Raw genomic sequence first — 13,847 nt, 5'->3', positions numbered from 1 at the left:
TGTTTCAGGAAAACGGAGTATTACAAATTCCCGTTCACATGGTTTATCTTCATCTATGTAGATTTAAACCCGTGTGTATGTGCATATATGTATGTGTGCACACACATATACATGTGCATTATGTAAGTGCACGCACATTCACATGGAGAGAGAGAATGAACATAGGTGCACACCACCACTCGTTCCTCTAGTCTCTGATTTCCCTTATGTTGAATCACTTGTGGGGCTTTTTTTTTTTTGGTTAAGTTCATTCTCAAGTGTTGTCTTCAGATCACGTATATGGGAAGTTTGCTTTTTTAATCCTTACATGTTGAAGATGTTTTTCTTTTCCCCTGACAGCTGAATAATATTTTGTCTGGGCATAGGATTTTTGGATCGTTTTTCCTCATAGTCTGTACACTGTTCCACTGTGTTCTACATTCCAGAGGTGTAGATGAGAATTCCTTAGCTGGGCTGAATCTCTTGCCTTTGTAAGTAACTTACTCTTTCTGTCTGGAAGCTGGTATAATTTTCTGTTTATACTTGAAATTCAAGTATTTCCTGGATTCACTTCCTGGACTTAATGAGCGTTTTAATCTGAGGGCTTAAATCTTGCTTCAGCACAGTATAATAACAATAAAAAAAATCTAGTAGTGTAGTCATTTAATTACAGCATCTCTTTCATCTCTCTCTTTCTCTCTCTCTTTTTAGGTTTTCCTTTTCTCCTTAAAAAAAAAATCCCATGTGGAATTAGAGTAATTCTCATGTTACACTGCTCGATCTGCTCTCCATGCCTCTTCTTTCTTACCTCTTTATTTTCCTCTTCGTGCCTTTGCTCTGGGTAGTTGGAGATATTGTTCACCTGGTCTTCCTGATCATTAATTTGATTTTCAACGGTGCCTGTGATTTTCTTTTTAGTTCTTCTGCAGAGATTTTTAACATTTTAAATTTAAAATCAGTCGTTTTTGTTCAGAAAGGCTTCCTCGCCGCCTTCTCTACTCTCACTACTTCCGTTATTGACATCGAGGTCCAGGCATTTTACTGTTACCCTCTTCAGAGACACCTGCCCTCCTATATATGTTCTCTGACACCCGCTCTCACATCACCTGGTCCCCTAAGTTAGGCGTGGTTTTTGTGCTGCCTGCTCCTTGGTTGCTGTCCTTTTGACCTGAATATAGGATTTGACCGTCTCTTCAGCAGTAACAAATCTGAAAGCAGTGATGCTCCTGCACTTTCTGCTCTGGCATTCTGGCCGGCAGGGAACAAACAGCCAGTGGTCTCTCTCCCTGGGGACAACACTCCTCCCTGGCTGCCCATTTTTGAAGCAACACAGGCTGCTAGTGTGGCCCTCTCTGTGATCCTGATCCTACAAATTACACCCTCCACCCTCAGTGGGCTGCTAGGTCAACTTGCCTGATGGGGAATAGCTATTCTGGGAGTTGCAGGTTGCTCACAGATGCCTCAGGGAGTGGCAAAACCTGGGTCTTAATAAAGGCTTCACCTTTTGTTCTGCTACGATACCTTGTCTTGACTCACTCTCCCTCCTGGAGTTTTCTGGAGAGCCGGAGGCTCCGGATGCACTCTCTACATTTTGCCAGTTCTGATTTTGTTTGTTTGTTTTTGATGTCTTAAAAATTTTTTTTAAGTTTATTTATTCTGAGAGAGAGAGAGAGAGAGAGTGGAGGAGGGACAGAGAGAAAGAGGGAGAGAGAGAATCCCAAGCAAGCTCCAACTATAGCCCAATGCAGGGCACCAACTCACGAACCATGAGATCTTGACCTGACCTAAGATCTAGAAGCAGACGCTTAACCATCTGAGCTACCCAGATGCCCCCACTGCTGCGTTTACACATTCATATCACCTAAGAGTTGATTTAAAGAGATCCAAATGAAAACACTCTTCAGACCCTAAGAGTGTTTGAATAATCCTGAGGAGGGAGGGTGGAGTTGCCTGCAGCTGTAAAAGGCCCTGCCTCCTAGGCTCAGTCATTTTCCCCCAAAGCAGGCTCTCTGGCCACTTATTCTAACTTGCCTTGAGGACCTAGACATCTCTCTCCCTGCCCTAAAGGGTGAGGGGTGGTGAGGCAGGGAATCTGCCTGGAATAACGTAGTTGCACTATAAAGTGTTGAGTTGTTCAAGTGTTGCTCCCTTACAAACCACCACCAGTGCTCAGTGGTTTAACATAGGAATCCTTTATTTGGCTCACTGTGTTGCTCATTTAGGCTGTGCTCTGCAGGGTGGTTCTTCTAGTGTTAGCTGAACTCGCTGTGTCAGGTCTGGCCTGGGCATGTGTGATCCAGGCTGGGCCTGGCCATCATGGCTCCGCTGGACATCTGTCTCCTCCTCCTTGCACCGGTGTGCTAGCCCCACGTGATTTTCTCAAGGCTGTGTGCGAGGCGCAGGAGAGCCAGCAGAAACACAGAATGCCTCTCGAAGCTTGGGCTTGAAACCAGAATGTGGTCCTCCTGACTTATTCTTTTGGCTGAATCCATGTGACAGAATCCAAAGTCTAGAGGCAGGAAAGGGGGCCCTGTGCACAGGGTGGGGACAGGAGGGGCAGGGCAGCTACAAATCACATGGCAAGAGATGAACATAAGTGGAGGGTTGGACCCTTTGGGCCGCGACCCCAACCTGCCACCGCTGTTAAGAACTGGAAGGCAATATTACCACGTTAGAATGCTACCTCAAAAGAGGGAACTTGGAGCTAGTGGTGGGGGGTGCCATTGGGACTGGACCATAAGGAAGACTTGGACTTTGCCAAGTAGTCAAGAATGAAAAAAACAAAACAAAACAAAACAGTGAGTGGAAGGAGCAAGAAAGCAATTAAGACAGAAGGAACGTTGAGAGCAAAGAGATAGAATTCTACAAATGACTAGGGCCTTTGGAGAGTGAAGTGTTCTGTGTGGCCAGATCAGTAGAAATAATCTGTTCATGCCATCTTCTGTTCCATAGCCTTGAGCCATCAGAGCTTCCAGAAAGTTGGAATTTCAGGCTTTGTGCCAAGAGGATTTGGCCTATTTTATGTTCTTCAGAGCATGCTACATAGGTGACTGTCTTCTTGACACCTCTGATTTTAAGAATTGTCTTTTATAAGGTAAAGGATTTAGCATGTGTATATTACATTTCTGTTGACACTAGTGCTCTTTTAGTTTATCTTTCCCACTTAGCTTCCTTAGCTCATGATGTTCTGCCATCTCGGCTATGTCTGAAAAAGTCCTTCATGACAAATAACATGCATTTGCTTTCAAAAGACATTTAGATCTCACATAATGTTATCTCCTCTGTGGAGCCCTTCTTACTTGATACTTTCTCCCCTTTCCTCCCACCAAGTTATATCAGATTCCCTTGCTAAAGCTTTTCATTTTTCTCTCTCCTTCCTAGAAATTACTGTCAGTATGTGATTTGAAGAGTGATTTATTGTTATAAATTTATTATTATTTCTATGTCCCCCCCATTTGGCTTTCAACATCTGTGGAGGCAGCGGACCAAGTCTTTTGCATACCACCAGTTTCCCTGGGCATCACCTGGTGCCAGGGGCATAGTGACTGAATACTAAATACTTATTGAGTAGGTGAATGAATGAGTGAATCTATGTGAATGACTGAATGAGATGCACCTCGACTATTGACTCTGAGAGAGAGTTTTATCCTTAAAACTATGTGTGCTCCCCAAGTTTATCACTTACTTGTGGTGAGATGGACAGACCATATTTGGTTGGTGGTGCTGCCATTCAGTCAGTATGCATTTTGGCTGAATGCGGACTAAGTACTGAAGGCAGAGCTGGGCAGGGCTGGTTTGGCTCTGAAGGCTTAGCTAGAGTTACTGGGAGGATAGGGAAGTGAATGGGCAGAGACAGTTACCATGGTAAATGTTAAGGGTATGTCCAGGTTGAAGCTTAGAGAAGTGGCTTTGTGCCTGAGCTTGTTCTTCACTGAAAAGGGATCGTCTGAGCTGAGTCATGAACACTAACTAGAAAATCCTTAACAGTGAAGAACATTGTAGGCAGAATGAAGGGTTTCACTGCACAGAGAAGTGAGGAATCAGGCCTGCTAAGGGAGACTTCAAATAATCCCACACTGGAGAATGAAGAAAGCAAGGGTGGGAATGGCAAGACGGGAATCTGGAGGTTGGCACAGTCATATTATTAAAGACGTTTTAAGCCCAGCTACGAGACTGGACTTCTTCCTGAAGGCAGTGAGGAGCAATTGAAGAGTTTTAATCAGGGATTGATATAATCAGATTTCATTTTATAAGGTTTGCTATGGGCACAATATGAGGCATGGGTTGGAAGGCAATAGCACTATTGGGAAGGTATGTAAGGGAGCAGTCAATTACATAGCATGTTAAGGTCAATGATAGAAGTATGTTTCGCATTCTAGGAGCTCAGAGGAGGAGCACTTATACCCAGAACTGGGGACTCAGTTATGAGGGTAAAGAAGCTGGGAAGAATTTTCCAAACAAGTAGGAGTAGGGCAAAGACATAGAAATGTGTAAGAATATGGTCCCTACCCCCCCACGTCCCCCCGCCGGAGAACTGCAAATGATTTATTGTTGCTAGAATGTACATTACTAAGACTGAATGTATGAGAAGTGAAGTGGGAGAAGAAAATACCTTCCAGCATTTGGGTTTTCCTTCTATTAAATATCACTTTAGACTGGAGTAACCATATGTATACCAGGCATGTTTTGAATTTATTTTTATGTTTTTTATTATAGAGAATTATGAACATACACCAAACAGAGTAGAACACCCATTTACCCATCACTCAGCCCCACAGCCACCAAGTGGTGGCCAGGTAGAAATGCAGATGTTGAATCTGAACAGGGATGTGTAATTACTTACTTTGACTTATTCTACTTCATAACACTACTTCAGGTATCTGGGTAGGTATTTGGCGAAATCTAAAGGAAGCCTGAATCATATTATTGGTTCTACATCTCTCCCACTTTCTTAGGTCTCTCTGCTCCCTGGTGTGCAAATGGACATATTCAGCAGATAAAGGTTGGGATGACAGTTTCTGGAAGATGATTGGCCTGGAAGATTTTGTGGAGGATAATTACAGCAAAATAGGTAAAAACAAAACAAAATGAAGACATCTCGAGAGTGATTATGTGTATGTATAGATGAGGATATTGGTTTTTTGTTTGTTTTTGTGTGAATTGAAATGCAGAAACTCAGCCCTGTTTTTCTAAGAGGAATGGATCAGTTACTGTGGGTAGATCATGTCTTGTGGGCCCTTATGTTGGGACTCATAGGACTCGAGTGGAGATATAGGCTGTAGAAGTCTGTATTGAAGTAAAGAATTGTAGACATTGGGTTAGATTTGAGGAAGACATTAACATGGAGTAGCTGGGAATAGCGTAATTGGGGGTACATACAGATTTTTTCCCATCAGTACTAGGAAAATGTTTAGTGAATTAGGTTCAGGGAACCACGCAAGGCCACGAACAGGAAAAAAAAAAAAATTGAAGACATCAAAGTTAGAAGAAACAAGAACAAAACAAATTAGAACATGAGCCAGTGGTTCCTGACTAAGGCCGTAGAGTCCCAGACATCCAGATTTATGTGGCAATGAGTAGGTATTAAAAGCATGGGTGACTAGTAGGGGTGTACTTGGTGAAAGAATATAGATGCCAGGTACAAATCACAGCAGCTGGCATTTGAAAGTTTAAAGTTTACATGTTCATTTCACAGAGACTTTTTTATTTCCCTTAGTTACTACTTAACAGTTCTAGTAAGCTGTCATCAGGGAAGCAGTTATCCCTAATTAAAGAGAAATTCTTTGGTATTGTTGAGTGTTTAGGCTAAGATGTAACGATAAAAGTGAAAAGTACAGTGGGTTAAACAAGATGAAAGGTAATTCCCTCTTTATGTAATACAATAGAGGAAAGTGACCATCAGACCAGCTCTGCCATTGTCACAACATGACCTCCAACTTTGGGTCCAAGGTAGTTACTCAAATTCTCATCAGTTCCCAGCCAATGAGTGGGAAGAATGCAAAGGACCAGGGAAATCCATCCATGTTCTTCTGGAGAGCACATAACCTAGAAATGAGCCACGTCATTTCTGATTGTATCCCACTGGCCAGCCCTTGTTCATAAGACCCAGCTAGGCTGCCAGGGCTGAGCAGCCATGTGTCCATGCACATGACCAGCTGAAACTTGAGAGTTGTGCTTTTGAATATTGACAAAAAAAACTGGTATCTGCTAGGAAATGTGGTCATTGGCCGGGCAGCCATGTGTCCATGCACATGACCAGATGAAACTTGAGAGTTGTGTTTTTGAATATTGACAAAAAAACTGGTATCTGCTACACCTTCTGACTGCCCTTGATAACTGAGTCATGCAATAGGTTATTCCAGTTCCATCTTTCTCTGAGGGCATCCTCAGGACCCATCTGCTAAAGTTCAGGGATAGAAACATGAGAGACTCAAGTAGGCCCTGCACTACAATGTTGTAGACAGGATAACTTGGTTGTCTGTGGTCTGTTCAACTATGCATTGCTAAGTCTGGGGGAAAAGAACAGTCAGAGTAGTATTCACAAAGAGCCGTTCTGGAATTTCTGTGGCTGGGTTCAAACGGTCTCTGGGTCTGAGCTGATGGAGAAGGGGAAGAACTCCGAACCAGGGATGAGAGGAAGACAGCAAAGCGGCTTTCTTCTTCATCAGCTACATTCTGAGTCCTTGGGTAGGCGATTTATATGCATTGTCTCATTTTATGGACGGGAAGACTGAGATTCAGTTCCTGTCCACTATTAAGTTGCCAAGTCAGTAGTAGAACTAGGGTATCTAACTCCACACTTTCCTACCAAAGCAGACTGACTGTTGGGATATATGAGATGGTAGCAACTGGTGTGGGTGTATGGTGGCCTCCAGAGGGATTGGGCAGCAGTCTCAATATTTAGCACCCAAAGCAACATCAGGTAGACTGCAACAAGTGTGCATACCCGAACAGGAGTACGGTGTGATGGGATCTCAGTTGCTAAGTGGAGTATAATTTCACAGGGTATAAACAAGTCTTAATATTTTAAGTATTACTGTGATTAATACGATGGTTGGCTTGAAAATTCTGGGTGGCCCGGCCATTTGGAGGCAGCAGCTTGGAGAGTGACAGGGAACAGGGTTGGTCTTTTATGGTGGGGGCTGAGCGAACCGGCTGGAGGGTGGCGTGTCGGGTCTCCTGCCAACCAGGCAGGGGTTTTAGACAGTGCTTCCTGTTCACCAGGGAGAATGGGCGGCCACACAGAAGCTGATGCTCAGCGGGAAGCTTCTCGAGGGCAGGGACCACTGTGCCTTACCCTTGAGTGTCTTGGCACAGGTAATACTGATAAATGGATGCTGACGGGATATGTGGGACACAGGCAAGGTTGTTGGAACCGAGACAGGTGACAAGGGTTCAGAGAAAACTGTGGCCCAGAGCTGTCCTGGGTCCTAGCCTGCTGGGGCTGCTATGACGGACCACCGTAGGCTGAGTGACTTACAGCAATGGAAATATATTCCTCACCCTTCTGGAGACTGAGAAGTCCAAAGTCAAAATGCCAGCAAGGTTACGTTTAATGCTGAGACCTCTTTTCTTGGCTTGTTGGCAGCTGCCTCTCACATTGTGCTCACGTGGCCTCTTCTTTGTCCATGTGCAGAGAAGGGGTGTGCACAAGAGAGTGATCACTGGTATTTCTTTTTCTAAGGACACAAATCTTACTGCATCAGGGCCCCACCCTTTGACCTCATTTTATCCCCGACACACCATATCACCAGATATAGTCACCTTGGGGATTAGGGCCTCAACATAGGAACTGGGGGGCGGGGGACACAAATACAGCCCACAGCACCATGGTATTAGTGTACTGGTCATTAGAGCTAAAGCAGGGCCACCAGGTCCCGAGTGCCCAGTGTTTTGTTCTGGAGGCACTCCATGAGTTTGCTACCTTGATGAAGAACCGTCAGGACTGAGTGCAAGGGGAGGGTCTCTTGTCTTCTAATTGAAGGGTACGGGCAAGATGTGTCTAAAACACTGAACCGGGGGCCATGGTGGTTCTAGTTCTGGCACTGACGGTTTGAACTTAGCTCAGTCTCGTCATGTGTCCCTATCTCTCCAGTCTTACCTGTGAAGACAGAGTTAATGGTAGCAATTAACACTGCTAGTGTACTGCTTCCCAGACAGGGTACTACTGTATTACAACCATTATCTTGTTAAATTTTTAAAACTGTGTAACAGAGTTGTTTTATTTGATCTTCTTCAACTGCAGAAACTGAGGATCAGAAAAGGGAAGGGTGTTCAAATAATGACTGTGCAGTTTGCTAGGGATAGAAGGTGAATTCAGACCCACGTTGGAGTGATTCCAAATCCTGCTCTAACCATTTTGCTATATTGCCTTCCAATTAGTAGTCATTTTGTGCCTATGAATAGTAAGCAGCAAATAAGTACCAGCCCGGCTTCCCCTTCTATATTTCAAGCACATTTCTGTGTCCTTTCCCATACCTTGTTGCATGTAATTCTCACAATCCGTGACAAATGTAGTGTTTCCCTGTTTGCAGATGAGAATTTGGTAAATAATCTCATTTAACCACGGAGAGAAGCAATAAATGATAAGTCAGGATCGAAACCCTGCCAATGGGAGGCCTTAGAAGGAGGTAATATCTTATTGGAACACAAATTTCAACTTCAGTTACTTATGCTCCCACCACCCCCAAAATTTGGGGAACACTTCTAGTGTTCCTTTGGTATAGTGGCCATGTCTTACTCTAGTACACGTTGTTTACCTGGATGTGTCCTGATTCCATGCTAGACTGTGAGCTTCTCAACATCAGGATTTTCACTGATTTACCTTTGTGTCCTCCATCCTGGCACAGGGCAAGGCACAGTTTAGTAACTCAAGTACTATTTGCTTAGTAAGTGGATAAATTTTACTATTTGATTAGTAAGTAGATAAATTGAGATGGCTGGCCCTGGTAGGTTGGCCCTTTTTGCTTTTAAAAGCTGGAATGATATTTACTGATTTGTATAGTATCTTTGGGAACTTAGGTCTAACCTCAACTTTTTTTTTTATTTTAATATTTTGGTGCTCCTCCAACCCTGACACAAAACCCATGTTTAATTAGTATATTCAGTTTGCTAATAGAGCAATACCTACAGGAAATATTCGTTAAAAATCCATAATGTTAATCTAGCAGAAAATTTCCAGAGTAACTTTATTAGATTTAGCCTGTTAAGTTAATGGATTTTTAATGGATGTCCTAAAGAGGCATATCATTAACCAGAATATTACCATACGTGAAGTAAAACTTACCCATTCATCAAAATTAATTAGGTGATGTTTCCTTTGATTTTCATTTGTGGTGACTTGAACTTGTAGTTTCATTCTGAACCAAAAGTGGAAGATAGTAAAGAGGTTGTTAACTCTCAGTTTTGACTGAAACTTTGAAAGATTGCTCTGGAAGATACCTCCAGTCATTCTTCAGTAATTCCTGTAACTATGAGAGATTAATCTGGAAAGCCTCCCTATGAAGTGTTAAACATTTCCAGTGGACTCATTGCCCGTCAAGATGTGGGCAATAAAGTGCAAAACCTTTTAGCAGATTTGAGCAGAGCTTTGTGAATTTGAGCATTAATACAATTACCATAATTCGCTCCATGCGGAGCTTTTAGCCAAGTCTTTACCAGCCTTCCTCGGCTTCTGCAGTAAATAAGTGCTTTCCCCGAAAACTGAACACCTCAGCAACTGATGGTCTTACGGAGGGATATTTTTGAAATGAATTATTGATGAAGTGTAAGTTAAGGATCAAATGCAGTATTTATACGGTGCATCTGAAGGACAGAGGAAGAAATTTACAATGTTGTAAGTAATTTACATGCAAATTTCCAAAGCAAAAATGTTAGTACCTAATGCCTTCTTTCAAGGAAATATTTGTAAGATTTGATTTGGGAACATGAAACATGAACATGGAGGAATGTGGGAATCATTTTGTGAATCAAAAGACTACATACAGTAAACATTTCTTTATAATCGAAACTATACTAATGAAACAGACGTTGAGAATTGATGGGAAACACTCAAACCCAGTGATTTGCAGGAATCATCTGCCCACAGTCCAGCAAAACCATTTGTGGCAATAAATGTTGACCTTCAGTTTCATGAGAATCACTCCCCGGATCACCCATCTGATCCTAAATATCTTTCAGAAGCAATTGGAAAGAAGAGATCAGTGAGGAACAAGCACCCTTAGGAAGACACGAAGCATCCCACCACCCACCTGCTGTCATCCATTATCCAGGCTCTCTTTCAGCACTTCCCAGTTGCCTTTTTACTTCCCAAGTAGAGTACTTAGCCATGTTACTGGGGCAGGCCACTTCATGGAAACATGAGTACACAACATGGCTGAATTACAGAGTGATGATTTACGTTACAGAGAGCTTTGTTTTGTAAAAGGGTTCAGTGTGTTAGCTTCTAGATCATTCATTATTTGGGGTCAGAAAAACCAGGCAAAAAAGAGCCTTAAAGCTCAAGTAGAAGGAGTTACTAACTGTTAAGTGAGAGGCAAAATGGAAGATACAGCATATGTGAAGGAAAATAGTTCCTTAAGAGGAGGAAAGCTATATTTTTAAACTTCATATCTCTCCCTCTGGGAGATGCAGAGGGCACTGGCTACTCTCTGGCACATGGTAGATACTGATGAAATATTTGTTGAATGAGTGAATACATGTTTGAATGGAGGATTTGATAAACAATTCCTTTTTTGGCCTCAGTTGTCCGAAATACTTAATGTACCCTCCATAAATTGTTTTGAATTATTTGATATCACTAGGTGACAGTGATTTCATTTCGTAATTTTAATGTTCCCAGTCCTTTCTTCATGAATATATTTACCACTTAAAAAAGGACTCTCTGGAAGACACACCCGAACCGCAATGATAGCTGCAGTCCAACCTCATTCCTATAACACCATCTGTCTGAGACTTTTCCATGATGGGAAACATTTCAGACTCCTTCAGAGAAAACACAACAAAAACAAACAAAATCTTACTTGAAGGAGATTATGAATATCACTTCTCCATAAGTTAAACCCTGCAGTTAACTAAAGCTACATTTTGGAAATTTTTGTCATGTAGGCATCACGTTGTAGGTAAAGAATCCTGACTAATCGCAAGTATGTGTTGATGACCTATCTGGGCCAGTATTCACCACTGTTCTGCTCTAAAGTCTAAACAATTGAGACCAATTCCCAGAGCCACCTGAAGCAAAGCATGGTACTGAATTAAAGGGCACAGGGGGGAAATTTTACCTCTTTTCTAAACCTGGCTAGACCTTGGGCCCTGCGTGACACTGACCTAATCCATTCATTGGTAAGCCACGGGGCTGAGACAAAGAGATGATACCTGGCTTGCTTTCCTTCAGTGCTTCAGCTTCCCAATGCAGAGAATCAAAGAGCCCGCTGGCCTGGGTATAGGTAGTTGGAGAAGAAGGACACATGCCAGGCCTGTGCTGACTCCATTTCAAGGCAGCGGCTCTACTTCCTTGTTAATGTGGCTCCGGAAGGTTGTTTTATTCACCCAAGTCTTTTGGATGAGCTAAACTATCCTTCTTCTCACGGATGGAATAAGTAAGGGTATAGAAGCATGAAATGGGAATGTTCACATTGATTCTACTCCATCCTGAGGGAGAGAAGAGGAGATCTCTTAGTAGAAACATGCGTAAAGGGTTTCTACCAGTAATGTGCATCAAAGCCAGTGTTGGGAGCCTGAATCCAAGCATCTCTTATCATCCGTAGTTGTGGGTATTACAAAATACTCAGTGATGTGAATTCTCCCGCTAGAACTAGACATGTTTGCAAGGATTCATCCATTCATTACTTAGAATGTGACTTTTCACTCAGAGTTTTGTTGAACTGCTGCTCCATCTTGGTATCATGGGATGTTAGTGCCTTTTTTACTAATATATTTTGGAAGGTCTGTAGAAATCTTTGGCCACATGTAATCCCAGCATTTTCTAGGCTCTATGGGGCTTTATATAATACTATCTCCCATGTTTGGGGGAGACCATCCCTGCGGGTGCTGTCGACTGAGCTTTGCCTTTGTCCTTCACCCTGAGCCTTTGGCCTTACCCCACTTTGTCTTACTACCCTTCTCATTCCTGTCCAGGTGATAGAACAAGGTCTTTTCAGTACCTTAGGCAAGTTCATATCATCTGGGTATTGTGCTATCTTATTTTATCCTTTAAAATCAAATTTCTGCCTAATGGAGAATGACCTAGAAGTTTTCTTGTTAGTCACTGATCCATCCAAACACCCACACTACTGAGTGCTTCCTATGTAGCAGGTGCTAGGCTAAGTGTGAGGTATAGAAATATATTCATCATGATCCATGCCCTTGGGCATCTTGTGTCTATTGGGTAGAGAGGGGAGGTAAATAAAGCAATAATCTCAGTGTTTTTCTTGTTTTTTTCAGTAAGCCTAGACACGTTGACAATACCGTGGGGAAGCAGAGCAGGAATTCATGATTTGAGGTGGTATCAAGCAATATTTTGATATTTCATAAGGAATTCTTAGGAGATGGCACTCGAGGTATCTAAAAAATACAAGTGGTAGTTTTTTAAGCAAAGAGGGTAAATGATTTTCAAGGCAGAAGAAACAGCCCAGGTGAAGATACAGAGGCACAAAAGACTAGGTGTCCATGAATTGGTGGATGTGGCTGGAGCCTAGTGGATCTGGGATGGCAAAGGAGAGGGGACTGGGTTTAACTTCTAATCGGGGTTTCTTTCCTTCCTTAGGGGACCACTGGTAAGAGACTCAGTGTAACAAGATTGGCTCCATTCCTCTCAAGAGATGGTTCTAACTGTTACTCCAGCCCATGCTGTAAATAAACTTGTGGGCAGTTTTGAAAGTTTTGTAGCTCCTGTGAAGACGCGTGCATGCACACCTGAGCACTCCACGTCGGTTTCTTTCCTCTAATCGTGTCCAGTGCCCACTACCTACCTCTTTACCATAAAGGTTCGTTGTGGAGCTGAAAGGAGATATCACACGTCACAGGACAGTGGGGCTTACAACGCCTGTAGACCTGTTGCTTATCATTTTTAAATGTGTTTTGGCACCGTGAGAGCAACGATCTTTACTCTCTCAACACTCTGTTCCCTGGCTGTTGAGCCTCAAAAAAGTAATTGTGCTGCCCCCACCCACCACTGCCACTCTTAGATTCCCAGAAGTACCGTTCCAGTGTTGGCCCTTCCAGGAATAACCGTGCAGAGCCAGGAGGGCAAGGGAGCAGTGACGACCACATCATGCTGTAACGTAATGGCTTTCAAAGTCTCTCTGTGTCTAAGGTTTCATGGAACTGCCCTTCCTTTCTTGATGGCATCTGGAAGATAATTGGAACCCCCCCACCCCCCCACCAAAGTGAGGTCAGCCTCCAACTTCTTTTACTACTGCTGGGCAGTCAGAGAAGAGTCGAGCTGAAAGCGATCATAGAGATTTTGCTCTCACCCTCATTTTATAGATGAAACACCAAGATTGAGTGTGGTAGGGTGAATTTCCTTGGTCTTGGAGCACGTTAGTGACAGAGGTGAAACCAGAAGCCAGGTGTCCTGGGCCCCCCACCCTCCCCAATCCTGTGGTGGTTCCACTGCTCCGTGCCACCTTTTCTTGTCATTTAACTAATCTGGTTATTTAAATCTGTTCACTTAAAGGGGACTCAGCACTAGAAGAATGTCACTGAAGGACAGGCTTATATATGTGAATTCACCCAACCCATTGTCCAGTATTCAGCCTTGGAAATGCAGGAATTGGACTTTGTCCAAGCAAAGTTTGGTCACCAGTATCAGGCCTGAGTTCAGTTCTGGCTCCGTTGTGCAAGCCATGTAGGCTATGTTGTATTGTTAG

General features: G+C 43.1%; 1 protein-coding gene across 8 annotated transcripts in view; it reads left to right on the top strand.

Moving 5' to 3' along the window:
* Window positions 1-13,847, top strand: part of FGGY (FGGY carbohydrate kinase domain containing) — a 426,891-nt gene that overhangs the window by 152,266 nt on the left and 260,778 nt on the right. For all 8 annotated transcript variants that reach the window (XM_039238811.1, XM_039238799.1, XM_039238806.1 and 5 more), the window contains one exon: window positions 4,935-5,050. In XM_039238811.1, the coding sequence (XP_039094742.1) occupies window positions 4,935-5,050 (116 nt within the window). The remainder of the gene's footprint in view (window positions 1-4,934; window positions 5,051-13,847) is intronic.

The sequence above is a fragment of the Hyaena hyaena genome, unplaced genomic scaffold (assembly GCF_003009895.1).
Source record: "Hyaena hyaena isolate Hyena2069 unplaced genomic scaffold, ASM300989v1 scaffold_5, whole genome shotgun sequence".
In the NCBI taxonomy this organism is placed as follows: Eukaryota; Metazoa; Chordata; class Mammalia; order Carnivora; family Hyaenidae; genus Hyaena; species Hyaena hyaena.
This window is presented reverse-complemented; position numbering and strand designations above follow the sequence as displayed.